Below are 27,978 nucleotides of genomic sequence, written 5' to 3' on the forward strand. Positions count from 1 at the left end.
TTTGGATGTCACAGAGAAATTATCTAACTGCAAAACATGGGATGGTGTTCAGTCACGCATGCCTATTTTTTCTTCTTTTTTTACTTTTAATTTCACTTTTCTGACCTCTAGCCAAAAACCTACTGTGCGATAGCATTGCAATGCATCACAGGTGTCTGACTGATGCAATTCTTTCTTTCTAAAAAAAAAAAGTAGGCAACTGCTGACTGGTAATGCTAACATTTCTGTCATAAATTTGGAGCCAAGATTTTTTAATGGGTTATGTGTCTTATTCTCGCCAAATCTGCATTTATCATTTTTACGTTTTACCATTTGAAAACAACACCTAACTATGTTATAATGTTCCTCTCTTCTTATTTACCTAATAGCAGTGTGAATTGATGGGCAGAGCCTAACACACAGCAATTGCTCATCTTTTCCTATGCGTGACGGATGGCAGGTGGGCAGATGAAGGCTCTAAACTCCCAAATTATAATAAAAATGACACCAGTTTACCCGACTACGCCAATTTGTGAATTTCGCCCAAAGAATTAAAACACACGCACCATCTGTAAAGGAACGCACAAGTTTGCTCTACCAATTAGAGTCAGAGATTGGCACAGTACAAAAATAGTTTCTTTATTGACAAGTCTTGAATAAAAGCCAGATTAAAACCGATATTGCAAAATTGACACAGTAGCTTAAAAAATCATATGTTATGCCCAAGGGCCAGAGCTTAATCTACCGAATGCCACCCAGCCACTCACCAAAAGGGATCAATGTTTAAATCAAAAGGCAATCGTCACATAGTTTTCAGTCTAAAAGTCGGCACAGCAAAACAAACTCAGCCACGCACCTGCGTCTGGTTCTCGCAGCTTTTCTAGTCTCTACACTTACATATGCAGCTTTGGCATCATAGCCAAACAATGCTGCAATATCCAACCCGATTAGTATTTCGAGTGCCCTCCGCAGGTCTGGAAAGTGTTCACGGTGCAGCAGCCCATTAAGTGGCGCATTACAAATCGTCACCTTAGAATTATAACCCTTAGAATTATCAAATTGAGTTATTGACATATTCCTATTAAATGACAACTTATTTACATTATGGGAGTTTTTTAATAAGTTTTTTACATTTTAAGACTTTTCATTTAAAAAGCAAATATTACACACATACTGTTTACTATAAGGAATGCAAAAACTTTAAAGTTCAATATCTCAAAATCGAACGCAGAACCTTGTTATTCCAAGGTGTTCAATGTTTTCCAGTTTTTATAGCTCAAATGGCGTTTAATGGTAGGGCAGAAACAAAGACCAGGGAATCCGTGAAGTAAAGAAACTAATTACCTAACCTGCCACATGTGGATGTGAGTTTTAGACAATAATTTTATAAAAAAGCACTACACAACCGGTCATTTTGGCAGACCGACTTCAATATAAGCTGACCTTAGACAAAGACTATAGAATACACGAGACGTGTCACTCGTATAGTTTTCAATGGGGAAAAGTGTAATGGTCAATATTGTGAATGAATCCCCGCCTACTAGTACAGGAGCCAATCATTGATCGCTACAGACTGGCGTTTCTCTGGGAGGAAGCTCGAATCAGACGTGTGCTTTTATGACAGTTTGGTGGTCAATAAACACACTGAAATCTCAGCGAATACTTGCTTCACAGACATATATATCAACATAAAGCTAATACTCTAATGCCCAAAATTTGTACAGAAAGAGTCGCTGCCGTTTCTGCAAGAGACTTGGCATCAAGACCAAGTTATGAATTACTTCAGAAGAGCAGCGTGACCAGGCAAAGCATTATCCAGAGGATGATAATGTGTAGAACACCACATTCCTTTCGAGTAAGCATGCAGGCAACCTAAAAATAGGTCGATTTTGTTTGATTGAAAAGTTTAGAAACTAAACTTATGAGACGGTTGTTGTTTAATTTTATTTGTGGTTCCAAAGATTAAATGTAATGAGGCATTGCAAAAATGGCCGTCCAGTTAAATGACTTAAATTAAAACAGGGGTGTCCAAACTCGGTCTTTAAGGGCTGGTGTCTTACATAGTTTAGTTCCAACCTCAATTAAACACACCCGAACCAGCTAATCAAGCTCTTTCTAGGTATACTAGAAACTTCCAGGCAGGTGTGTTGAAGCAAGCTGGAGATAAACTATGCAGGACATCGGCCCTCCAGAAGTTGGACAACCCTGCCTTAAAGGGACTTCGCCTTAGACTAATAAGAAGGTTTTGAGCTCTAAATCTTGCATAAGGTTTTTTTTTTTTTTTTTCGCAGAACAATGACCATAAGACAGGGAATTTAGATTACTCAGTTCATGAGCTCTTTAATTGAAATACCAACCTAGCAGTTTCTTCTTGACAGGTAAACTAAACTTACACAGCTCCTCACTGTCAAGCCTGAGATAATACTGTAAGGATAATAATCTTAAAAAAGGGCACTGTGAGTATAAGGGGTGTCTGAAAAAGTTGTCTGATAATTCACAGTTTTTAGTTCTTCCTTCCCTTGATTTTATTTGAATCAATTGTAAATAATTGTTTTCATTTTTCTTTTTATAATTAGTAAAGCCATCTCAGGCATTGAAATAAAAACAAGCAACACCACCACCATCTGTCACTGGAGCTGTACTTGTATGAAGGACCCTGCTTTGGCGACTGGTAGACTGCCAACTCCAGCTTACCCAGAGGAGACTACAGCAGGGCCTTGAGGATTTAGACAGGACTTCGTTTGAGCTCTTGCCAAATCCAATCTCATCATTTCCTGGTTCTTTCTATAGAAGAGCTCCATATGAGCTGTGTTTGCAACCGAGGGAGAGACTGTCCTAATTCAAACACGGAGGTTGTGCTGCGGTGTGTGGATATTAACCTCGCTAAGTGGATTCAGGGCAGTTTTTATTACAGACCATGCTCAGAAATCTCCTTCTGTTAAGCAGAGAGGAACCTGTAGGGGACATTTCTGCATAAGCTTTTCAGGGGAAAGAGGTACAGTGCAGCTGATTGAAATAACAGCATTGGTTTAGATGCTCGTTCATTAAAAATAAATAAATGAATTGTCAAGAAGCTTAATTTCGCTCCCCAAAAGAATGACAATTATTAAAACAAATAAGGACATATTCTTTGTAGGCATAAATGAGTAATGCTGGGAAGACAAACGGAAATCATAAATTGTGGGATGGATGGAATGATGGCCAGGTGGTGAGATTTATGGAGAATTGTATTTGTAACCATGGAAACTCAAGGGAAAAGTCAGTGCTGTCCTTGTTCAAGGATGACTCACAAACTTCCAGGACTGTTTATCAGAGGATCAGAACAAAAATGAAAGAAGTTAAATAAATCTGGACCAACTTCAGATAACATATAAGAAAACATCTACAGTGTAACTAAAATAAAAACTACTTAAATTGTCTGGATTTTGTATGAATAATATAAATTTACTGCATGTAAATAGGGCGGTATGGTGGCACAGAGGGTAGCGATGTCACCTCACAGCAAGAAAGCCACGAGTTTGAGCCTAGGTTAGGCCCGTTGTCATTTCTGTGTGGAGTTTGCATGTTCTCTCTATGTTGGCGTGCAGTTTACTCTGGAAAGTCTAAAGACATGCGGTATAGGTGAATAGGGTCAGCTAAATTGTTCATAGTGTATGTACGTGAATGAGAGTGTATGGATGTTTCCGAGTGATGGGTTGCAGATGGAAGGATTAAATGATGCATTAAACTTGCTGGATAAGTTGCCGGTTCATTCTGCTGTGGCAACCCCTGATTAATAAAGGGACTAAGCTGAATAGAAAATGAATAAATGAATGCGCGAATGTGAATATACAGTTGAAAAGTTTATGTACATATTTCTTATTGACTGGACTGTAGAAAAGTTTGATTGTACACCCTTGCCACCTTCTCGGTTGGTTTGTTCAGTCTTTTTTTTCTTCTAAACCCCGGCACCTTTATGTCATCAACCTGCTGTTTTGTGTACAGCTGTTGCTTTTTGACGGACACAAAAAGAGAAGTGGAAAGATGTACGCACATCGCAGTTCTTCTGAGTCTTTTGGTTTTGGACATACAAAAAGCGACTCGCATCCATCTGCTGCTAAAATATTAAAAACGTTCAGATAATAATGAGATGTCTGCAAAAGCTGTTTTTAGAGAAGACAAGCAGACATTATCACTGTGTTTCCTTGTCAATGGATGTCACATCTAATCTATTTGCATTTTTGACATCATGGTTGATGCCAAATTTATGTCATTTTGAGGGTAGATGGTTGACCACTAGGTTGATAAAACAATCTCCACTTGTCTGTCTTTGACTTTAAAAATTGCTAAATAAATGTGTTATAATCAATTTAAAATATTTGGACAACCATATGCCACAAATGCATCTCTGACACATATGTGCAGCTCACACAGAGACAACTGACAAAGCAGCAATGTGAATGGCATGTAGCCTGAGGATTGTTTAGTGTGTGGACATCAGCAGACCCTCAGAGCCAGTGACACATCCCTGATTAAACTAGACAGCATTGCTACTAAGGGGATCTTCTCCAGCATACTAGGCTCTTTTTAATTAAAACTAACATGACGTTTTAGCACAGAACTGGTCAATACTCACTAAATCATGTGCAAATCCAATAAGGTTGGTAAAACATTTCTTTGAGATAATAATCACTTAATTACCTGGGCTGTAAACAAGTCTGTCTCGTTTAAAAAGTCACACCTTCTCCTCAGTTGGGATTTTAGATATCTTACAGCAATTAATAACCTCTCTTGGGGATTGCTTTCAGCTCTTTTGATAAATCCTCTGTGGAAAGAAGGTAGGAAGTGAATAAATTGCTGGAGGGTCTGTACTATCAGATTGTGGAAACTGTGAGGAAGTACAACTTCAAACTTCTGCGTGCATAATGTATAGTGGGAAAATAATTACTCCAGGATTTCCCTTTTCTACATTTATAAAACAAAAAAAAAAATGTTTGAAGGGAGTTTTAATTTATCCCAACACTCCAAAACTCAGAAATAACCTTCTTGTATATAAATATAAATGTTTCTGTTTGTAGGCTCTATTGCTATCGTAACTGAGGGGGGTAGTGGGGCCACCCCAGATCGTTTGAAAATACTCCACAATATTTCATCTTTATGTTTAGTTTTGGTATAATCAGTGGTCTAAAAATGCTGTAGTGTCAATGAGTGGGTCAATCAAATCAAACAAGACGAGGCTTTACTGTCACTGAAACCAAACATGAATGTTTTTGCTTTTAATGGTGAAAACGTGTGAGATCAGATTAAAGTACAGATTGTCAAACAAACATTTTTCACAACCTAAAGAAATGTAAGATTACCAGCAGTAAAATCCTGTGATTCAAAAAATAACTGATATTCATTTCATATGTATTATACTGTATGTATTCATTATGTAACCATTTACATAATTCTTAACTGAATATAATGAGACTTGAAACACCCATAGCCATTTTACCTTTTTTTTTTTTTTTTTTTTTTTTTTTTTACATTTTACCATTGTATTAAACAAACACTCACTCTTTAAGTTTAAAAAAAAAAATTGATGGGGTGAGCGACAGATTCAAAGTGTGTTCTTGTCTCATTCCCGAATGAACCACTGTTTTTGTTCAAATGTCTGTCGGCAACTGATCAGAAAGGCCAGGCAAATTTGTTTATACAGCACATTTCATATGGCATTTCAAAGTGATTTACATTAATAAAAAACACAGAAGTATAAGAAATAATATATCACTCCTGGTGTGTGGTACATTCCACATCACTTCCTGTGTTAGGTACATTCCCTTTCCGTAAGGAATCTGTAATTGTAAATTTGTTTTGGGACTTGTAAAAGTCTTGTCATCTTGTTTGTTTTTTTTCAAAAAATAAATTTGTTAATTAGTTTTTTCGTCCTTGGTTAAATAGTTTTTCCTCTGTAATTGTGTGATTATAGGTTTAAATGTTTTTCAAAATGTAAATTTGTCTTGAGCTTTGTAAAAGTGTTGCACACTTTGTAATGTTGTTTTGCAATTCCCGGCCACCATAGTTTACCAAGTGACAGTGAAATCAAGCTTGGTGAAAAGATGTGTAACAGTGAACCGTTCAAGTCAACAGCATTGGAAAAAGGTTTGTTACTCGACGCAAATCGGATCTCAATGAGGACCTTTGCTGATTAAAAAGTGAGAAAGCACTGTGTTCCAAAAATGTCAAATGTTCACAACTGACCAACTAATTTATGTAGTAATACAACTGTAGTAATATTACAATTTAATTAATATAATACACCACCGATGACTGTAGCAAAATCCAAGGTATTCATAAGTATTAACATTTATCTATTCCAAACGATTCTACATCCACACTCTCGTTCCAAGCAGACATCGAACCAGCAATTCCTGCATGGGAGGCGAATGCTCTAAGGACTAGGCTATGAGAGTGAGACTTTTCCGCTGTATTCGTCAGCTGTCCTCCATTACACACTACACAACACAACAATATGCAGTAGCATTCTTAAAAAAATAGTTGTAAAAAACACAATAAAACACTTTAGTATCGTTCAAAAGATTTTTACTATAGATTACTATTGCATTATAGTTAAATTACTGGTGCGTGGGACCGGTGATGTGCTTTAAAACAGTAGAAATGCATTTACACCTTACTAACCTACGAGGGTGTTTAAACCTTCAAATAAAAATTCAAAGCAGTCACAGTGGAAGCTTCGGACGTCACTGATCACGTGATTATGGCTAAACAAATCAAGCTCCGGTACACTGCTTTACTGCAAGATGTAACTTTTTTTATAAATCCTTTAAAGCCTCTGTGCACAATGTCATATCACTATGTTTGCCCCTGTGTTGACCATTGCTTGCCTGACCATTCTTATAATAAACCTGTATTTGGATCCGCAACGCAGTTTTCAGGGTCCCATCATATTACAGTAAAGCTGGAGAGGAATCAGTCAGTAAAGACAGTCACTGTTGGTCACCTAGAATATTTCTGCAACCTTCAGAAAAATTCCATGCACATACTGGTAGTTTATCAGGAACAAACATAATTCCTTAAAGATGAAACCCTGCTTTTAAATTGCTTAAATAAAACATCAAAAAACCATTTTTGGTGAAATGGCCCTTTAAGAGAATTTAATAAAGACCCCAAATTCACCATGAAAACTGAAAAGCTTCAGCTTGCTGTTAAAATTGCTCAGTTTAAATGGGCAAAAACAAATTGTCGACAAGAAGGTAAATGCTTCTGACATGCGCTGGCACAAATTGAATTTTTTTTCTCTCTGTGTTCCCTCCGTTTAATAATTCCTTCTCTTGGCTAGGGGAAACTCCATTTCTGACCCCAGACAAGAGCTGTGATAAAGCAATTAAGTGAATTCTGTGTGGGTGGCTCAGGTTGACAGGCCCAGTCTGGGAAATGGCAGACCCACCGAACTGCCAGAAAAGAAGCCTGCTGTCAGCCTGCCTCAGACTGACACACTCCTTCACATGAGAAGAAATCCATTTGTCTGATGGCTGTGAGTCAGTCATTGAGACAGACAGGTATGTACTTAATGGACAGCATAGATTACATTTTAATAAGATTTTCTACCTTTGGAATAAATCACCAATCTGTGGCGTTGGCATTTCTCCTTGAGCAGCTGTTTGACTGGCCTGCGAAATCTGATAAAACAGATTTTTTTTTTCTTCAAATTATTTGAATTTTTCTATCCTGAATGAAATACGTCAGACAGATTCAGTAAAAACAGAAATCAACTGAAAAATGATGGAAAACATGCTAACTGTAATCAAGGTTTCCCTAATCCTGGACCAGGCTGTATCCTGAGCTGATGCTGTGGTGGTCATGGAGGAGTGGCGAGCGTTAGACTGATTCCTGAAAGACCACAGTGACAGACAAGTAGGGTTGGGTACCGAAACCCGGTGCCATTAAAGCAGTGGTACCTTGGTACCGGTATTAAATAAGCGTATACATTTCGGTGCCTATTTCGGTGCTGCGGCAAAAATGTAAGAAGCATCAAAGGAATCAGTTAATATTATTAACGCATTTATTGGGTAAAATTGCTACTTTTTACTGTCATTCAATGTGTTTTGATCACTATCAATGCAAACTTATTATGACTCCAGAATAATGATTTTTTTTTTAGGAAACACTGTAAACATTTTTAGAAACATTATTTTAAATGAATGGGAGGGCAAAATAAATTGACTTCCACTGTAGGCCTGTTAAAGTTTACAGGTGCAACAATACGCCTTCATGTACTTGAATGTTAGAAATGTGTTCTCTTACTCCAGAATAACATTACTTGTCAAATAAATAAACAAGGAAGTTTAAGTTATTTTGAGTTTAAGTTATTTAATTATCTTGTTTAAGAAGACTGCAGAGTGATGCACGAAAAAATTACTTCGAATAATGTTTTAAGTATTTTGTGATGTATACGTTAAAATGTGCTCCTAAAAGTATGTGGCCCCTGCCTGCCCCCTACAGGTTAGTAGTAAGCTAATGTAATTTCATAATGCAAATCTTAAATTCATGCTATAACCAACAAATGATCAAAGGAAATGTATTAATGTAATACAATATGAATTGATGTTTACTTTAAATTGTAATTATATTGTTCTATTAAAATATATATTTTTAATCTTTTGTCAAATAAAATATTTTTGTAGATTCATCCACCATCATTTTGTGGCTAAAAAGTATCGATTCAGGCACCGTTTTGGCACCGGTATTGTCAGAAAGCCTGTCCTAGGAACTTAAATTAGTAATTGTTTCCCGCACGGACATTTTTACATGACGCACACCAGTACGGACTGAATGCCATTCACTGTTTATGCCGCAGGTTATGCTCTGCAAATGCGTTTATGTTATACAAGTGAGTACATATATTTGTTTGATTATGATTATTATATGTCATGCATGTTATTGGTCACTTTCAGTGTTTTTTGACGATAGTTTTTCCCGTTAATTTCGGCCGTAATTTGCCGATCTAATTTGCTGAGTCATCGCCCTTCACACTAATGCTACGTGCGAATGCGGCCAGTGTTTGTTTACATAACGATTCATAGTGCCCTGTTATTTAGTTTACTGTTGTATTTCAGTTCATTTAATTGCTATAACAGGCGGAAATACAGACTTTATCATGTATATCTTGTATTGTGTTAGTTAATATTTCTCTTTGTGTTAGTACAATAAGACACAAATGTTAGATGAATATTTTTGGTAAATTATTTCTCTTTATTTCCTTTTGTAGACCACACATACCCACACATTCTTTGCAATATCTCCAGTGCATACCTCAGCTGCATATTCAGGACAGAAATAAATGCTCATCAGAAAGAATCTCTTCTCCACTCTTGATTTTCTAACCGAAATCAGATCCATATTTGGCCGCCTCAGCCAGCTAAAAATCTTGAATGTAGTGGGACTTCACTACATTTTATGGTCCTTCGAGCCGGATGAGAGCAATAATACACCAATATGGATCCAGCAAATGATGACGCATCAGAGACAATGGAAAGACCACGCCGTAAGACTCATCTCCCTTCTCACCTGGACGATTATGAGGTTGGCTATCGACCCACTGAGGACCCTCCTCCCAAAGCTTCTTCCCACTGTCCCAGTAAGTCAAGAAGCAGCTCGAGGAAAACGTCTCATAGCGGTGTAAGCTCTCACTCCAGGACAAGTAGGCGATCTGTCACCTCCACAGGCGTTTATCTTCCACCTGAGCTCTCCAGCGTTCAGACTGCTATATTGGAGGAGAAGATTAAACAAAGGCAGTTAGACAGTCTTCGTCAGCAGGTTGCAGAGGACTCATTGGCTGATGTAGAATACCAGCGGCTACAGGCACAAGCTAAAGAAGCCCAGCAAGTTCAAGAGGAAGCTCTCAGAGCAAAAGAAACCTTATCAAAGCAGCTAGAAAGACAGCGTAAGCTGCAACAAGCAGAAACTGAGCTTGAGGTAGCAAAGCTTGTGTCCTCTATGCTCGTTAAAGACTCTGGTTCGACCACTCCTATCCATACAAGCTCACCCGGCAACCATTTGTCTCTATCTCAGCCTGTATGTGTCGATCAAGCCATAAGTTCATCTCATCTCTCATCCTCTTTCCAGCAGCCCGCTACTCAGTCACCCGCTGTGACGTCAACAATACAGACTTGTCATGCAGAGCAGGGTATTTCTGATGACTCCTGGGTGTCTCAGCCATCATTTAGACCTCTGCAATTGACAGCTGAGTCTAAAGGTGCACCATTTACTGCAGTGCCACAAGGAGGCTCATCGTCGGTCTCTAAGGTATCTCAGACTGCCCCTATAACTATGCCAGTTCGAACTGTGTTATCTGCAACAAATGTGATATCCCAACCACATTTGAGAGCTCCAGTCATGTCCACTTCTGCACTTCCCTTACATACAAGCATGCAGTCTATGCCACCACCGCCTATCACAGCCACCCCGCAGCTGGCTACATCATATACTGTACCACAAACTGTAATACCTCCAGTGACAGCACATGCACGTCTGTTACAGCCTCCAATCACCAGCCACCCGCCACCAGTTTTACAACCTACCAGCCTTAGCTATGTGCAGCCACCACCATTCATGCACAACAGTCACCCTGCACATATGGGTACAGAGCTACTGTTTGCATCGGCCTACGGCATCCCACAGCCTAAGTTACCAGTTTTTGAAAGCGGTAACGAGAGTGACTTTGCCCTGTTAAAATTAGCGTTGGACAATTTGTTGACTAATCACAACCATCTCAGTGAGCAATACAAGTACCATGTCTTATTAAGCCACTTAAAACTTCCCAGTGCTCAGCAGCTGGCCAAAGCCTACATGTATCATCCTCGTCCTTATTCAGCTGCACTACAGGCTCTTCAAGACAAGTATGGCCAGCCGCGACAGCTTGTCCAGTCAGAGCTGGGTGTAATGATGAACACTCCACCAATCAGAATGGGTGATGCGAATGCTTTTGATAACTTTGCCTTATCTGTTCAGTCGTTGGTGGGCATGCTAAGGACACTTGAGGGCCAGAATGGTTACGAGCTCATGTGTGGCTCTCATGTCGATCGCCTGTTAAGTAAACTGCCATCTGCCTATCGTGATGGTTTTGTTGAATACTGCCTGAGCAGGGGGATTCTCCAAACAGGTACCGATAGGACCTACACACTTCCTGATCTAGCCACCTGGTTAGAGATCAAATCTCAGGCAAAACGCATCTCCAATCGAGCCGCAACTTTGTTCCAGAGTGAACTATCCAAGCCTCATGGTAGGGTCACAGTGTCTACTCGCCCGAAGGAGCGGGCAACACCAGTACTCTTGGCCAATGAGAGGGGCACACCTCCCCCTGGATTTGCCGCCCAGAAACCCAATACAAAGCTGAAACCATACTGCCCCCATTGTGACAACAGGGACCATTACCTCAACTCTTGTGACCAGTTCAAGAAGTTGACCTCGGATCAAATTGTCACTTGGATTAAAGAGGGAAACCGTTGCTGGAGATGTGGCAGGACACATGCAGTAGAGACCTGTAACCTTAAGCGCCCATGTAAGGTCTGCAAAGAACTTCACCTCACAGTTCTACATAACACTATTAATGACACGTCCAAGGCTGTACTTATGGTGAGCATGCCGTCCACCAGGGTTTACCTCGACAGACCTAACCGTTCACCAAAGGTTATGTTGAAAGTAGTTAAGGTCCTTCTCCACCATGGCCACCGCACTATGGAAACTCATGCAGTCCTTGACGACGGGTCAGAGAGGACAATAGTATTACAGCCAGCAGTACGGCAGCTCAAGTTAACCGGGACCACTGAATTGCTTCCCCTACAGACAATTCAACAGTGCCACACAGAGCTGGAAGGGCGGTCAATCTCCTTTGAGGTGTCCTCTGTCACAAAGCCCATGGTAAAGTTTGCTATATGCAACGCATTCACTGCAACCGGTTTGTGCCTAGCAGAGCACAACTACCCAGTTACTGCTCTCCAGAATGCCCATCGACACTTGAAGGATCTGCCACTGCCTCCCGTGGACAGGGTAAAGCCACTGCTCCTTATTGGATCTGACAATCCTCACCTCCTGACACCCATCCAGCCTGTCTGCGAAGGCCCAGTAGGGGGGCCCATTGCGGTCTGCACGCAACTCGGATGGTGTCTCCAAGGCCCGATGAGTCCTATGCAGTCCTCACGAGGAAAGCAGCAATGTCTTAACATCATGACAGCTCCAGCCCGTGATGAACTTATCCATCATGTAGAAAGACTCTGGCAAGTTGACACCCTTCCGTACAATGAGAAAATAATCACCAGGTCTAAGCAAGATAAGGAAGCTTACAACATGCTTCAGGATTCTACCATCAGAGTAAATGTGGATGGTGTTCAACGCTACGCTACACCCCTGCTGAGACGGACACCTGTGAGTTTGCTCCATGCAGAAAAGGATGCAGTTCTACCCAGTTTACGCAGCACAGAGCGCCGGCTGTCACGGGATCCAGAGAGGGCTAAAGCATACCGCACTGAGATCCAGAAGTTGGAGGCAGCTGGATATGTTGCCAAGATAACTGCGGAGGAAGCCAACAAGAGTAACGAGTCTTGGTATATTCCGCATCATGTTGTACATCACAACAACAAAGACCGGATTGTCTTTAACTGTTCCTTTCAACATCAAGGACAGTCATTGAACAGTCAGCTACTGCCTGGACCAACTTTGGGACCATCGTTATTGGGAGTCCTCCTGAGATTCCGGCAGCACGCTGTTGCTGTAAGCGGGGACATAAAAGGCATGTTCCACCAGGTACGTCTGCTGCCCAAAGACAAACAGGTGCTTCGTTTCCTATGGAGGGACATGTGCAGGGATAGAGAGCCCGATATATACGAATGGCAGGTGCTTCCCTTCGGGACTACCTGTAGTCCATGTTGCGCCATCTTTGCCCTCCAACACCATGCACAAGGACACAAAGGTGACATGCCTAAGTTGGTTAAAATAGTGGAGAACTCCTTTTATGTTGATAACTGTCTTTACAGCACACCAACAGCCAATGAAGCTAAGGACGTTGTGGATGGACTGCGTCAGTTGCTGGCTGAGGGAGGCTTTGATTTAAGACAATGGGCCTGTAATGTACCATCTGCGATCCAGCATCTTCCAGCAGAGGCCTTGTCTACCAACAGTGAACGATGGTTAACCAAAGCTAGTACAGACCTGCAAGAACCCACTCTTGGCCTACGGTGGAATTGTCTCAATGATTCTCTGGGTTACAATTTACGTTCTGCAGAGCCATTGGAGCCTACTATGAGGAACATGTACAAGACATTGGCCAGTCAGTATGATCCTTTAGGATTTATTATCCCGTTCACTACAAGGGCTAAAGTCCTCATTCAGGACCTTTGGAAGCAAAACTTGGGCTGGGATGATCTGATTGAGCCTGCACAGCTGAGGAATAAGTGGTTAACCTGGGTAGGAGAAATTCCAACACTCCTTCAGTTGCAGTTCCCTCGACTATACACACCAGTCTGGCCTGATAATCCTCCTGTCACTCGAGAGCTACACATCTTTTGTGACGCATCTGAAAGAGCGTATGGGTCAGTGGCTTATTTACGTGCTTCTGATGATCAAGGACATGTTGCCGTCACCTTTGTCTTGGCTCGATCGAGAGTGGCCCCCAGAAAATGCCTATCCATGCCTCGTTTGGAGCTAAGTGCAGCACTGACCGGCGCCCAGTTAGCCCAAGTAATACAAAATGAGTTAACTCTTCCCATCGATTCAGTCACTCTCTGGTCTGACTCAACAACTGTGCTGTACTGGTTGACCGCAGAGTCTTGCCGCTACAAGGTGTTTGTTGGAGGACGTGTAGCTGAAATACAGACTCTCACTGAGACAGCTGAATGGAGGTATGTTGATTCGGCCAACAACCCGGCTGACCATATCACAAGGGGTCTAACTTTAGCGGAGCTAACAGGCCCTCACCAATGGAATTCAGGACCATCCTTTCTCCTTAAATCCGTTGACCAATGGCCATCCATTCCCAAGCTAGCGGTAGAACCAGAACGCAGTGAATTAAAGAAAGCTGCCTTCGTTGGTACTATTTCAGTGAATAACCCTTCACTCCCAGACCCAACTCAGTTCTCTACATGGCAAGAACTTGTCCAGGCCACTGTTAGGTCCCTGCACGGGGCGGCTAATGTTGATAATAACTTCTCTAGTGACGCAGCTGACTATATTGAAGCTGAGAAACTCCTCCTGGCCCAGGCTCAAAGTGACTCGTTCCCATACGAGGTCAAGGCTCTGAAGACTGCCCAATCTCTACCTTCTGACAGTCGTTTGATCTCTCTTGCCCCCGAGTTTGATGAAGCCACAGGTCTCATCCGAGTAGGTGGAAGATTACGTCGGACTGACAGCCTAGACTTGGATTCTATCCAGCCAATTGTGTTGGATCCTGGCCACCCTGTCACCAAGCTGTTAATTAAGGAGACAGATCAGCGACTCCTTCACCCAGGCTCCGAACGGGTCCTAGCTGAACTGCGCCGCCAGTATTGGGTATTGAGAGGCAGAGAAGCAATTCGGAAACATCAGCACACATGTAGAGACTGTCAGTTCTGGCGTGCTAAACCTCAGACACCCCAAATGGCTGATCTTCCATCCAGCAGACTGCAACTTTACAAACCCCCGTTCTACTCTACAGGGGTAGATTGCTTTGGCCCCTTCACGGTTAAAGTTGGTCGTCGCCAAGAGAAGAGGTGGGGAGTCCTCTATAAATGTATGACAACCAGGTGCGTGCATCTAGATCTACTGGAACAACTAGACACTGATGCATTTCTGCTTTCTCTGCGTCGCTTCATCGCAAGACGAGGCAAGCCCATGGAATTGCTATGTGACAATGGCACTAACTTCGTTGGAGGGGATCGAGAATTACGAGAGACCTTCAATGCCATGGCACCAAAGCTGCAGGAGCAGCTTGCGGAGCAAAGGATTCGATTTCGCTTTAACCCACCAAGTGCTCCTCATTTCGGGGGAACCTGGGAGCGTGAGGTCAAATCGGTGAAGTCCGCTTTACGTGTCATCCTGCGAGAGCAGTCAGTGCCAGAGGCAGTATTGCAAACCCTGTTAGTGGAGGTGGAAGGCATTCTGAATTCCAAGCCACTTGGCTACATATCCTCTGACGTTGCAGACTTGGACCCAGTGACTCCCAACCTGCTCCTTATGGGCCGACGTGATGCCTCACTTCCTCAGGTTCTGTATGACTCCAACAACTTGCTCGGCAGACGCAGATGGAGACATAGCCAGGTGTTGGCTGATAATTTCTGGACTGCATTCATCCGCCATCATCTCCCAAGTTTACAGGATCGCCAGAAGTGGAGGAAGGATGGCAAGGAACTTACCGTGGGCCAAGTAGTTATTATTGTTGATCCACAACTCCCACGTGCTTTATGGCCTGTAGGAACAGTGTCTGAAACGTTACCTGGAGCTGACGGTAAAATTCGTACCGTTAGAGTTAAAGTTAAGGAAAAAACTTACACTCGTCCAGTTGTGCGATTAATTCCCCTTCCGCACCTAGAGGATAATGTTCCTGACACGGCAGACAAACTTTCTTAAAATGTACAATTATCCTGACAGATAATTGGGGGCGGCTGTGTCAGAAAGCCTGTCCTAGGAACTTAAATTAGTAATTGTTTCCCGCACGGACATTTTTACATGACGCACACCAGTACGGACTGAATGCCATTCACTGTTTATGCCGCAGGTTATGCTCTGCAAATGCGTTTATGTTATACAAGTGAGTACATATATTTGTTTGATTATGATTATTATATGTCATGCATGTTATTGGTCACTTTCAGTGTTTTTTGACGATCGTTTTTCCCGTTAATTTCGGCCGTAATTTGCCGATCTAATTTGCTGAGTCATCGCCCTTCACACTAATGCTACGTGCGAATGCGGCCAGTGTTTGTTTACATAACGATTCATAGTGCCCTGTTATTTAGTTTACTGTTGTATTTCAGTTCATTTAATTGCTATAACAGGCGGAAATACAGACTTTATCATGTATATCTTGTATTGTGTTAGTTAATATTTCTCTTTGTGTTAGTACAATAAGACACAAATGTTAGATGAATATTTTTGGTAAATTATTTCTCTTTATTTCCTTTTGTAGACCACACATACCCACACATTCTTTGCAATATCTCCAGTGCATACCTCAGCTGCATATTCAGGACAGAAATAAATGCTCATCAGAAAGAATCTCTTCTCCACTCTTGATTTTCTAACCGAAATCAGATCCATATTTGGCCGCCTCAGCCAGCTAAAAATCTTGAATGTAGTGGGACTTCACTACAGGTATCATTTTAAAAGTATCGATTTAGCACCGGTATCGAAAAAAACCCAAACGATAGCCAACCCTACAGACAAGTCCCTGCATTGATCCTGTGGGCCCACCTGATCACCCCCCAGTGACTTACTCACACCTGCAGTTCTCCACTATGGACATCCAGCGTTCTCCAGCGCCAAGACTGGAGCTCCACACAAGAAGTTTTTTTTTTTTTCATTTTAGTCAATTGGTTAAGTTTGTTTCTCACCACTGGCTTGTTTGGCTTGGCACTTGTGGAGCTGCGCATCAATGGATTTGCTATTCGGTGTTTGAACTTTCAGCAGTGTAAATTAAACCACACTGAACTGAACTAAACTGAATTTCAACTCTACTAAAACTTTTATGTTAAGAGGCTTTGACACAATCTACATTGTAAAAGTGCTTTCTAAATAAACATGAACTGAATTTAATTCAGTTGAACTGTCAATATTAGTCTTTTTGCCTTTGTACTTAAGTGTATGGATATAACGCATATTACATAAAGGCACATTCGAGCTTAGATAAAGTTTTATAGTAGTTTAAATTGGTGCTCACTCTCATCAATGTAATCCTGTTCTGTGAAACGTTTCCAAAAAAAGCAACACATATAATCTTCATGAAAACCTCAGAGCATTTCATAATGACCCATATTGCATGCGATCACATTGCATGCTTTTATCCTGGGATTATTTGTTTGTACATCTCTGTGATATTAAGCATTAATATTACCAAATGATATTCATTTTATTAAATTTAGAACGTTTTAATAATCTTTAGTGCCTAAAGATGGCATGCAATTTGTCATACTATTTTCATGCTGGGGAGACAAATTCATAGACAAACTGGTGAAATCACAGAAATCTTTATATATATATATATATATATATATATATATATATATATATATATATATATATATATATATATATATATATTATTATTATTATTATTATTATTATTATTATTATTAATAATATTCTTAAAATCTTTATACTGAATAACATTACAATATTTTTTTTATGTAAAAGCTTAACTTTTCATAATTTTTGAAGAGACAATCCTTCTAAAATACCAAAAATGTATTGCAGTACTATAAGAAATATCACCATCACATCCTAATATTACGACAGTGTGGACATCTGTTTTAATTTGTACCACATTATTTTTAATGTCCAACCAGATGCAGCCTTAAAGCTTCCAGAGACCTATTGGAGCACAAAGATGATTTTCTGCCCCACCACTCAAACCAAACAGCCCATCAGTGGCGGATGGGACAATAAATAAATAAACAAACAGCATAATTTCAGATTGGGCACAGAACAGAGTGAGCCGTCTTTCTTCCTCTTCAATGATCCCGGCAGCAGCTTCCTCGGGACACACCAGTGTTGGATCCTTTTAAGCCGAGAGAGCTGCTGGCTCAGCATCCAGACCCGAATCCAAGCAAAGAGCTTTCTAAAAGGCCCTCAGAGTCTGTGATCGTCCACACATCCTCAGGGGCCTCCATGCTAATGCAGCTGCAGAGTGGGTGAAGCAGCTGTGAGCGAGAGTGCTTTCTGATGAACAAACACCCGAAGGTGTTTATCTTCAGCGAGCTCCATCTGCCAGAAACTGCCTAGATCTCATTCAGGACACCTTGGAGTCTTTCGTGAGGCTATTCTGAACAAGTACAAAGGTGATAATGAGTCATTTAAGGCCTCCGGTGATTTGTGCTGAAGATGTTCATTTTGTGCGCAAATTAATGATGCATGCATTCAAAACACGTAATGAGCAACTTCTTCCTTCTTGTTTTGTTGACCTCTGCCACGAATGAAGCGAAGCATTGGGAATTGGAAACTGCATCGTGTTTGTGGTAAAGTGGTTATGTGCAGACTTCATAACATGATTACCAACAATGCAAATGGACACTACTTTTGGATATGTTCAAAAATTTGTGTTTTTATGCTGAATCTTCCATTTCCACATGTCAATGAACATAAAACATTAAAGACAGCTTAGAACAATATGCATACATTATCCCAATAATGACAAACCATATGCGGCATATTTGGAGAGAAAGCTGAAAGAAAACAAAGATTGATGGGCGCATCAGCGCTGGAATGATTACTGTGATTGACAGTTATCTAATTATCATAGTTTAATCCAGACTGATATACTGGTGGCGTGTGAATTATTCTATAAACAGAGGAATCATAACAGCCTGGCAAGTCATTAATAAATATGAGTGAAAGGAAAACAAAATGAATATTAATAGGAGCCTTAAATAAATGCACATTCAGATTCATTCCCAGTAGCATCTCACACTGTCATTTAGGAAAATGAAATTTAGCAGCAATAGTTTGTTGTGTGTGTTTGGCTAAGGAATTAGAATTTACTCCAGTGAATTGTCTCGTGTTTCCCTGCAGATATTTGTGACAATAACAAAAATCACACAGAAAAAGAGATAAACACTGAGGTAGTGTTTTCAAATCTCTAAATGCATTCAATATAATTAGTGTCAAACAATATATTTCAAGATAAAGGGCTGTGACATAGCACATATTATTGTTGCTGAAAGGTTTTTCACACAGAATACAATTTGAAAAGATAAATAAAGTTGACGACATGCAACGTAAACATCCTTTAACCTAAATGCCATATATTTACTCATGTTTTATTCACAAGACACTGTAAAAGACATGATGTGATATCAGTAGTTGAAAATTATATTTCAAGCATATTTACACAGACAAAAAGTCACCAAAATAGAATGCAGAAACCTGTAAAGAACATATTGAGTGATTTTGTAATTTGTTATATATGTGTTCAGATGCAAAACCCTCTAAATACATCAAAAATGAGCTTCAATAATTAGATTTAGCAGTTTCATTTTATAAATAATGATACAATTATTAGCTATTAAATAAATAACTTTTTTTTCCAAAAATGTAACGTTAGACAATTCTTTGGTTTGTAACAAGGTAGACTTTCTTTTGCATCAAAACCAGCTAAATACACTTGTGCTTTTTTGCAACAACCTCTAAATCCACATATTGGGGCAAGACAGTGTAATTAGCTAATAAATCACTAAAGAGGGGATTAGAAATTTTACCAAACATAAAACACCTAAAATGAAAAATGCGTCAGTCTGTAAGTCTGCTGTGGTTACCCCTGACATTAATTAAACCCTAACAATCTGTTGTCATTTCTGATATGTAGAATTTGCATTTAGTAGAGTAATATAAAATATTGCAAACATTGTAAACTAAGCTTGTTAGATTCCATTCATGTAGTGTAAAACATTATGACACATAAATATCTGTGCATTGTCCATTATTATAAAAAATGCTTATCAAATGTATAGGTAATAAAGTAATATAAGTATAGTTTAAAACATTGTTTTTATATTTTTAAAAATAGCTTACATGAGCAAATAAAACACAAGGTAGGCCTACTGGGCAAAAAGGGAATGTCCCTGAGACACTTTTAGAAGGTGTCATTCATTCATTCTCACCACACTCTTTGAGACTCATGGTCTCTTTTTCGTCTCTTGTTTATCTTAATAGCATCAATGCACAATAAAAGCAAGGCATATTAAGTTTGTCTTTCGTGAAACAGTTGCCATTTAATGTCGGCCTCATTCAAAGTAGCGCCACTGTGAAAAAAAAACATTATGAATGCATGCTACACTTCCAACTGTACAGTGTATTTTTTTCGGTAAGTGTTGAGGTAAGGGATGTTTTAATTTGCCACTCAGTAGTTTCCATCCACCTATTTTTCTATTTTTTATTTTGAAAATGTGCATACAAACTTATGCGCATAACTGAGTAGGATAAACTTCTTATTCAATAAGAAAAGATGCACATAATTACGGTGGAAACACTTACTGCACAAACTCCAGCATGCGCATTAAAAAAGGTAATTTGGTTTTGTTAAAAGAGATCATGTGATGATAAAAATGTGTGTGAATGGATAAACCATCAGGCTGAGCACATTGTAAAACATCTGAAATGTTGTTTTGGTCATTATGAAACGCCTTATCGTTTCAGTATTAGTGGTGTTATATTATTAATGACCTCTAGAATCAAGAGCATCTGTGCTCCGCGTCTGACACCTTCAAATGCCACCGTGCGTTCACTGCATGTCAGGATTGCTTTCTGAGGCGCAAGTCAATTATTAGGTGAAGAACAGATTAATGCCGTTTTTACAGTTGATATTTGGCGCCAGTTAATAAGGAAGTGATGATTTTGTTCGCTTTGATTTGTTGGATGGAAACGCTGCTTTATTTGCACGTCTTTAACGCGATAATCCAGTTTTACGCATAAAATTCATTCGCATTTTTGGATGAAAACATTGCTAGTGACAGTTGGACAGGCTCATGCAGTTAATCAAACTCCATCTTTTAAAATCGTAATCGAAAGCGGAATAAAATGCTCCCCTCATACAAGCTGGTGTATCAGCGAACTGCTCCATTGAAAACATACAATTCGATTTGCACCTTCTGATTGGTTCTCGGGGCATAGCTGTCAAAGGCAAGTGACGTTTAGAGGCTTTTGCCAACAAACTGTTATTTCTGAATGCGCTAACGGTGCGATTTAGATGATTTAAAGCAAAAATATTTGTTAAACATGTAGTACTTGCCTAAAGCAGTAGCTCAATGTCATTAGCTAATTTTGGGGGGAAGTGGCGTTTAGCAGCTTTTGCATCTGGACTCTTCATATGTTCCCTTTATCTTAGGGGCATGAAATTCTCCAACGTTTCCTAAAAAAAAGCTATCTTAAAATACACACAGAAAACTGGACTAGATTGGATTGTTTTAAAGATTAAAAAAAATTAAATCACCATTTAAGTTCCTTTAGGGTCAGCAAAACACAAAATACAGAAAGTTACTATAGTAAAATATATATCTTCAATTTGTGAGCAAGTTTTCTAAAGCATTTCTAAAGCAAGAAATATAACCTGAAAACGAATGAGTGTCTATGGACCCCTGCTGGATTATTACTATTCTCCAATAAATAATAATCATTCTCATCATCTCATAAAGCTAAAAAATGTAAACAGGCCCTAATATCTGAACTGCATTATCAGGAACACCTCTAAAGCAGTGTGTCCTGATGCTCAGAATAATAATGATCGGATGCTCAACTGGAGTCTGTTGATATGATGCACCTGTAGCCAAAGCCAAGACCCGCTCGGCCGTTAAATGTTACAATATTCTGGTAATAGATGGCCTGCAGCTGGGTAGAACACCTGAATACCAATAGCCTGATTAGATGGATTGTGGCTAAACTGAAAACTTGATCCCCTGCTCTCCCTCTACCCTTCTGTCCTTTCAAATATCTGCTCTCTTTTTTCCTGTTCTCCCTCTCTCTTTATGGCTCTATCTGAAATCGCCCCTATACAGTACATTTAAACAGTGCACTATTTGAAGGAGCAAGCATTTACAGTAATGTTCACTCAATCAATCCCACAATGTGCCACAATAACGAGTGTACCAACGAAGTACCCTCATTGGCTAGAGAATGCCCATATAATGCCGTGGTCACATAAGAGTTTGTGGATGTGAAATTCTGTTGTATGGCAATGGGGCACGATCAAACAAGATGATTAGACATTTAAAAAAGCAAGTTATTAGTCCATGTTTTAAATTTCTGTCTAGAGAGGTCATGTTTTGATTTTTGATTGGTCTCACGCAATCATGTGATGCGATTTCGCAAATCAGAGCTCATCAAACTTGAACTTTCCAATGAAGCGAAACTCGTTGCACAAGCTTGGGTTTCCGATCTGAAGCATTCGCCTGCGTATGAATAGAAGTGTTTGGGGAGAAAAGTCCAGTGTGACGGCAGCTTTACACTGTACTCAATTCTTATACCTAATTCCCATGTCTGACCACAAGACGGATTCCACAAATTTCTAAATAAATTATTGAATTTAGGGCTGCACGATCGAAATCGTGACGTGCACATCTGCAATAATCACATCGCAGGAGGTGAGATGCAGAGCTATATATATTTGTTTCATATAATATATTTTTTGTTTGATTTAAAAGAAAGAAATATATAATTTCTACACTTTCTATATATGATTCTAAATTATTCTGATATAAATCAACTATTTCAGACATAAGGGTTCTTAAAAAAATTGCACAGCACATTTTGCTTCACGTTCTTCATGCATGCAGAAGCCTACACTGTAAACGATTTCTTGTTAAATTAACAGTAAGTTACTGGCAACAATTATCCAGTAGCTGCTGTATTTCATAAAACAGTAACATTACTGTAATACTAATTACATTAGTATTACATTTACTGTAAAATGTAATACATCATTTTACTGTTGTTGATTTTTACTGTAACACCAATTACAGTAGTGATACACATACTGCAAAACTGAAAACAGTATTTTATTGTACATTTTTACCATGAAGAACTACGGTATTTTAACGTTACTTTCATTATTACTGTATAGTATTTTACAGTTATTAAATGTTATTTTATTTTATTTAATAGTGCTACTTTATAATGGGTAAAAAAAGTTCAAAAATTGCACAAGTGTTATTTTAACTGTTCAAGAAATACAAGAAAAATAAAGAAACTGAAACTTTAACTTCACAATAAAGGTTTATTGTGTAAACCATGCTAAAACAGTAGCAATTATTCAATATAACAAAGCAACAGAACCCTAATAAACAATTGATCATTAAAACCAGTCAACAATTAATGCATCAAAAATTATTACAATTTTAAAAACAGGTGAAAATACTGCTACAAGACAGGAAATGATGAAGGCCAAATGATGTGGAAAGGGACAGTGGAAAAGGGCAGGAGCACTTCTGATGATCCTGCAAAAATGACAAGCAAAATCAATCACTGAAGTAAAAACTAATCATCCCTCAAACCATTTAATTCATTCAGAAACGAAACACTGCACTGTTGTTTTTATATATATATATAAATATATATAACAGTTATAATATATATAAGTTTTTTTTTATTGTTTTTGTTGGTGAAATACAGTTTGTTGTCAATTCGAAATTACACTAACGTTAATGGGGAAAAGATCAGCGGGCATTGTTCTTGAAGATCGCTAATCAGGTGTCCACACAGGTGTGTAAAAAATAAAGTCTCATCTTAACTTAATGTCCGACTCTGTAAAGCTCGAATATCTGATTCCATGATCACACTACTAGTGCTTCCACGGATTTAAGAGGGGTAAACACAGTTCATTCTCACTTTAAGAGGCTACATATTTAAAATTAAATAAATAAAAATAATCTAATTTAACGTGACTAATGTTAATTAAATACTTTTAGGCTTTTAACACGTATAAATCCACTTCTAACTTACAGATAAGATTGCGTTAGAGAACATGAAAGCCGTGGGTGATTTTTTAAAATAATGCTAATGATGAGTTACTGATATTTGGTTTGCATAAAACAAAGTAATCACTAAGCATTCATTTTTGGCAAAATCTGCAGAGAGGCTGAGCGACACGAGGAAATGTGTTAAAGTTGAGTAGAGAACTTAAGAGCAGTCTAGCCTACTTCATGAAATGTTTGTGGTAATATTCTGCTGTCAATTCGTATTACTGTATTTTAATATGCAGCAGTGATGGCATGTCAGCGAGACAAATAAACATTTTATCGAGTCATTTCATACAATTTATTTATTTATTTATTTTTTTATACAAACCCTCTAGTGACATTTCCTCAAACTAAATCATCATGACGTTACTGTGCACAGCATCAGTAAAACGTTGAGAATAATTTAAATACTTAATTTTTTAAAACAATCACTGCTGATTAGAAACTAACATTAAAGCTAAGCTTACAGAAATCCTGTATGCATGACAATATAAAGATGTATTACTCACTGATGTCGAAGCACTTCCAGCTCATCAGAGATGTAGACAGGACAGAATATGTGCTATCAAATGAGCTCTTGTGCAGCCTTTGTTGGACATCCAGGTAGTATGTTCACCCACACTGTAAGAAACAAAAACAGAAACAATTTATTAAAATGTGAGGGATAGTAAACATGTTTGGTCTACAGAGAGAAGAAAATGTTTAATTTAAGCATTGATCCTAATGAATCTGTTTCTCAACTACATTTAACCTTATCACGGAAACAGCATTTTTGAGCTTTTAGACCAGGGGTGCTCAAACTTGTTTGCTTTAAATTAGAATTAAAACAATAAATCTCTATGTCAAATAAAATACTTCAGATCTAAATAAAGCAGGTGCTTTTACCTAAAGGTTCCTTCCCTCCAGTTAGTTTGGCTGCAAATCCCTCCACATCTGTGCTTTATTCGGTTCTTGTCTTAGAGTAACTGGTGTCACATTCCAGGTTCATCACAATCTGAGCTAGAAAGACAATATGGCAAAAGACAAGACATATATAAATAAGTCTCAGAATAAAATATTTAAAAGGATAGTTTACTTTTTTGCCACCATTACTCCATGTGTTTTAAATCCGTTTAAATTTCTGTTAAACACTAAAGCAGATATTTTGAAGAATGTTAGTAACCAGTAACTATTGACATCCATATTTGAACCAAATTTCTTTAAAAAATACGAGTTTGTGTTCAACGGAACAAATTAAATGTATAACTATTTTGAAACAAGTGGAGGATGCCAAAGCTGCTATTATTTTCATTTTGGGGTGAACTGTCCCTTCAATTCAAGTGTCAAGCAATAGTCATAAAAACTGATGTGTCGCTTGAGGAAAACTAAATCAAGTACTTTCTTTGAACAAGCAGAATCATTATGCCATTGTATTCAGTGATTCTCTTTTACATTTTCCCACTATAAAACGATAGCTTCACCATGCAATCTATGTTTACACAAAAATGAATAGCATAAAATAACATATTGAACTAAACTTACAGTTTCCAGGCTGTTTGAAAAAAAAAAAACACATACGCCCAGTAAAATTGCTAATAAACACAAAGACAACAGTTATAGAAAAAAATGTTTGTCTAATATTTACTCAGCAATTGGTAGGCAAATAGCATAGCCGTGGCTGTTTTAACACCAGATTTTTTTTATCTTAAGAACTGCTGGAAGAAGAAAAAGAGGTTGTACATGAAACTCCTCACAACAAATCTGTGAACAACTTGACATTTAAAAATCTAATCAAAATGAGGAAGACATCAACATTACCTTGAATAATCAAGTGAGGATAGATTGGTAGCATCAGTTTTTCAACATCAATTACTGTAGCTGAAAAACAGATAAATATAATAAGAGTAAAATAAGACTTAACATTAATTAATCTAAATCTATGGTACAACCATACCAATCTGAATGGGGTTAAAATACTTTTGTACACAAATCATTCCCTGACCCCATCCATTTCTCTTAGAATAGGATGGATATATATATATATATATATATATATATATATATATATATATATATATATATATATATATATATATATATATATATATATATAGTGATAATGACTTTGGCTTATATCTGTGTACTCAGAACGTACACTCACTTCAGGTACACCTGAACACCAAAAATTAAATGTACAGTTAATGACACACTATACATCAAGCTCATTAACATTATTGAGAAATAGACAATTAATATGTATTTTGTTAATATTAACGTTAGCTTAAAATAATTCAACTGCATTTAATTTTCAGCTCCATTTAATAAAACAATTAAGTCTCATTTCATTATGAGTTTAGTTTAAATAACTAACTTACAGTTGAAAAATTTTACCATAATGATAGCTTAGTCATAATGACTATGTGAAGACCAGAGCTTACCTTAACGGTAAACGTTTAACTTTTCATGGTGACTTCGCCTTCATCTCAGTGTTGTGCTGAAATAGAGAATTCATTAATGCAGTTACAATAAGTTAAAGTTATGTTTTTTTCAGGTAACTTAACGTATGGTCAAAAACTCACTCAAGATAAACTCACTGTATCTAATACCTCGCAAACACTACAATGGCCGCCTGGCGTTTGTTATTTCTTGTTTAAAATACCGTTTGTTAACGGATAGCGTCACATACGAACCTACAACTAATGTCACTTGGTTAATTCTTTTAAATTACACACACAATACACAGAAATACTTAAAAAACAATCCTTTAACGGACAGAATTTGACTTTAAAACACTTACCGAGGATGAATTCGCTGGATGAAAGACGACAGGTGAATTTCAAATTAGGAGAGCCGTTGCCTGCATGTCGAGTCGTGTCCGTTCGGTTCTATGAATCGGCTCCTTAGTGAACAGTAAAGAATCGAATCCGCCTAAAACCGATTCCTTTTTTTATATGATTCATTACTATTTCGTTATACTGCTTGGCCACACGCATTTATACACTAATTATACACTAATTGCATATTGCTGAATGTGCTTGTGAACACGTGTGATCAAATAATTCCCGAGCAAACGGTTCAATTCGGTTCAATACGATTCAGAGTTGCTCGAGTGCTGAACCGAACCAGTGCAAACGTGATATTGATTACAATATAGTAACATTGTTTTTTATTCACTTTACCAGCGAAATTATTACATATATCTGACCTTGACAATAAGAATAAAGTTCGTTTGAAGTGTTTTGAGAATTATATATAAATATTTTTTTTTTTCTCCCAGAATTCATTTCACATCTAACTTACAAGCAAATGGTAATGGCGGATGAGAAAGCCCAGCTAATATTATAAATATTGCGTTTAATATGTCACGAAATGAAATTTTAACAGTGTTTCATGCGAGAATGTAGTTCTTACAAACTCAAATCTGTGGTTTATTTATAGATATCATGCGTAAATTTTAAGCGTGCTTTGCCGATAGCGGAGATTCTGACCTCCAGGGTGTCCATCATCACTCATGTATCCGGCGAAACGAGGTTGTAATCGGCTAGACATGTGAGACTTGCCCCGGTCTTAGATGGCTCTATAATGAATGTGTTATAAAATTTAGTTTTAACCGTTTTTCATGCGGGAATGTAGTTGTTTTTAACTCAAGTCTGTGGTTTATTTATAGAGATGGTGGTTATTTTAAAATATTGTTTTGAAAATGCGGAGATATGTGACCTCCATGGTGATGACGGGTGCCCAAACCTCATGAATCCGTCTAAAGCAGGCTGGTCATTCTGACATTTAAGCTGACTTTGGTTTCATGATGAATCAATTACTTTTGTTCCAGTTTACGTTTTGGTTAAGCACAAAGTTATGTTGATTAAAAATGATTTAATATTTTCATGTTAACCTTATAAAATTAAGGTGCAGTACACCCAAATATGGAAAACCAGGGGACAGTTTTATGCACTGAACAGTCTGGAGAAACTGGTTATTTTATTTTTCTTCACAAAATACTTTGTCAAAAAATAAAATAAACATAATAATAATAATATAAAGTGTGTGTAAAGTTTTTCATGGTCATTTGCAGTACTGTATTTAGATGCACAGTAACTGATTTTTTCCCAAAATTCATTGTAAAATCTGCAGTAGCATACTGTTAATCATGTTCACAGTATGGAAATGTTGAGAAAACATTATCATACTGTGAAAACAGCAATATATACAGTAACACACTGTACACAGCTTATACAGTAAACAACTGTTGAGAAATGCAGTATAATACCGTGAAAACAACAGAAATCGTTTACAGTGTATATTATACTTCTGCATTTTAATACCGTTGCCATTATTTTAATTATTGTAA

General features: G+C 38.2%; 1 protein-coding gene and 2 long non-coding RNA genes across 9 annotated transcripts in view; 1 reads left to right on the forward strand and 2 right to left on the reverse strand.

The window, feature by feature from the left end:
• Positions 1-27,978, reverse strand: part of LOC141376130 (uncharacterized) — a 352,849-nt gene that overhangs the window by 161,784 nt on the left and 163,087 nt on the right. The window contains exon 5 of one of the 7 annotated variants that reach the window (XR_015499425.1): positions 17,436-17,968. The exons of the other annotated variants lie outside the window; for them this stretch is intronic. This is a non-coding gene — a long non-coding RNA (uncharacterized LOC141376130). Of the gene's footprint in view, positions 1-17,435; positions 17,969-27,978 lie in introns of those variants that run through there. 7 annotated transcript variants of the gene reach the window in all.
• Positions 8,768-16,206, forward strand: LOC147842371 (uncharacterized). Its single transcript, XM_087267874.2, has 2 exons — positions 8,768-8,851; positions 9,230-16,206. Exon 2 carries the CDS (start codon positions 9,457-9,459, stop codon positions 15,556-15,558), a length of 6,102 nt encoding a protein of 2,033 aa, XP_087124000.1. The 5' UTR covers positions 8,768-8,851; positions 9,230-9,456; the 3' UTR covers positions 15,559-16,206.
• On the reverse strand, positions 22,890-27,583 carry LOC147842372 (uncharacterized). The gene is made up of 5 exons (XR_015499419.1): positions 26,428-27,583; positions 26,069-26,124; positions 24,537-25,508; positions 24,161-24,272; positions 22,890-23,129 (listed from the first exon to the last, which is right to left on the reverse strand). It is a non-coding gene; the product is annotated as an uncharacterized LOC147842372 (long non-coding RNA).

Source organism: Danio rerio, chromosome 9 (genome assembly GCF_052040795.2).
Source record: "Danio rerio strain M-AB ecotype USA chromosome 9, GRCz13ab, whole genome shotgun sequence".
In the NCBI taxonomy this organism is placed as follows: domain Eukaryota; kingdom Metazoa; phylum Chordata; class Actinopteri; order Cypriniformes; family Danionidae; genus Danio; species Danio rerio.

What these genes read in the sequence shown, in the direction of transcription:
- LOC147842371 (XM_087267874.2), top strand. Translation starts at nt 9,457, where the DNA reads ATGGATCCAGCAAATGATGACGCATCAGAGACAATGGAAAGACCACGC.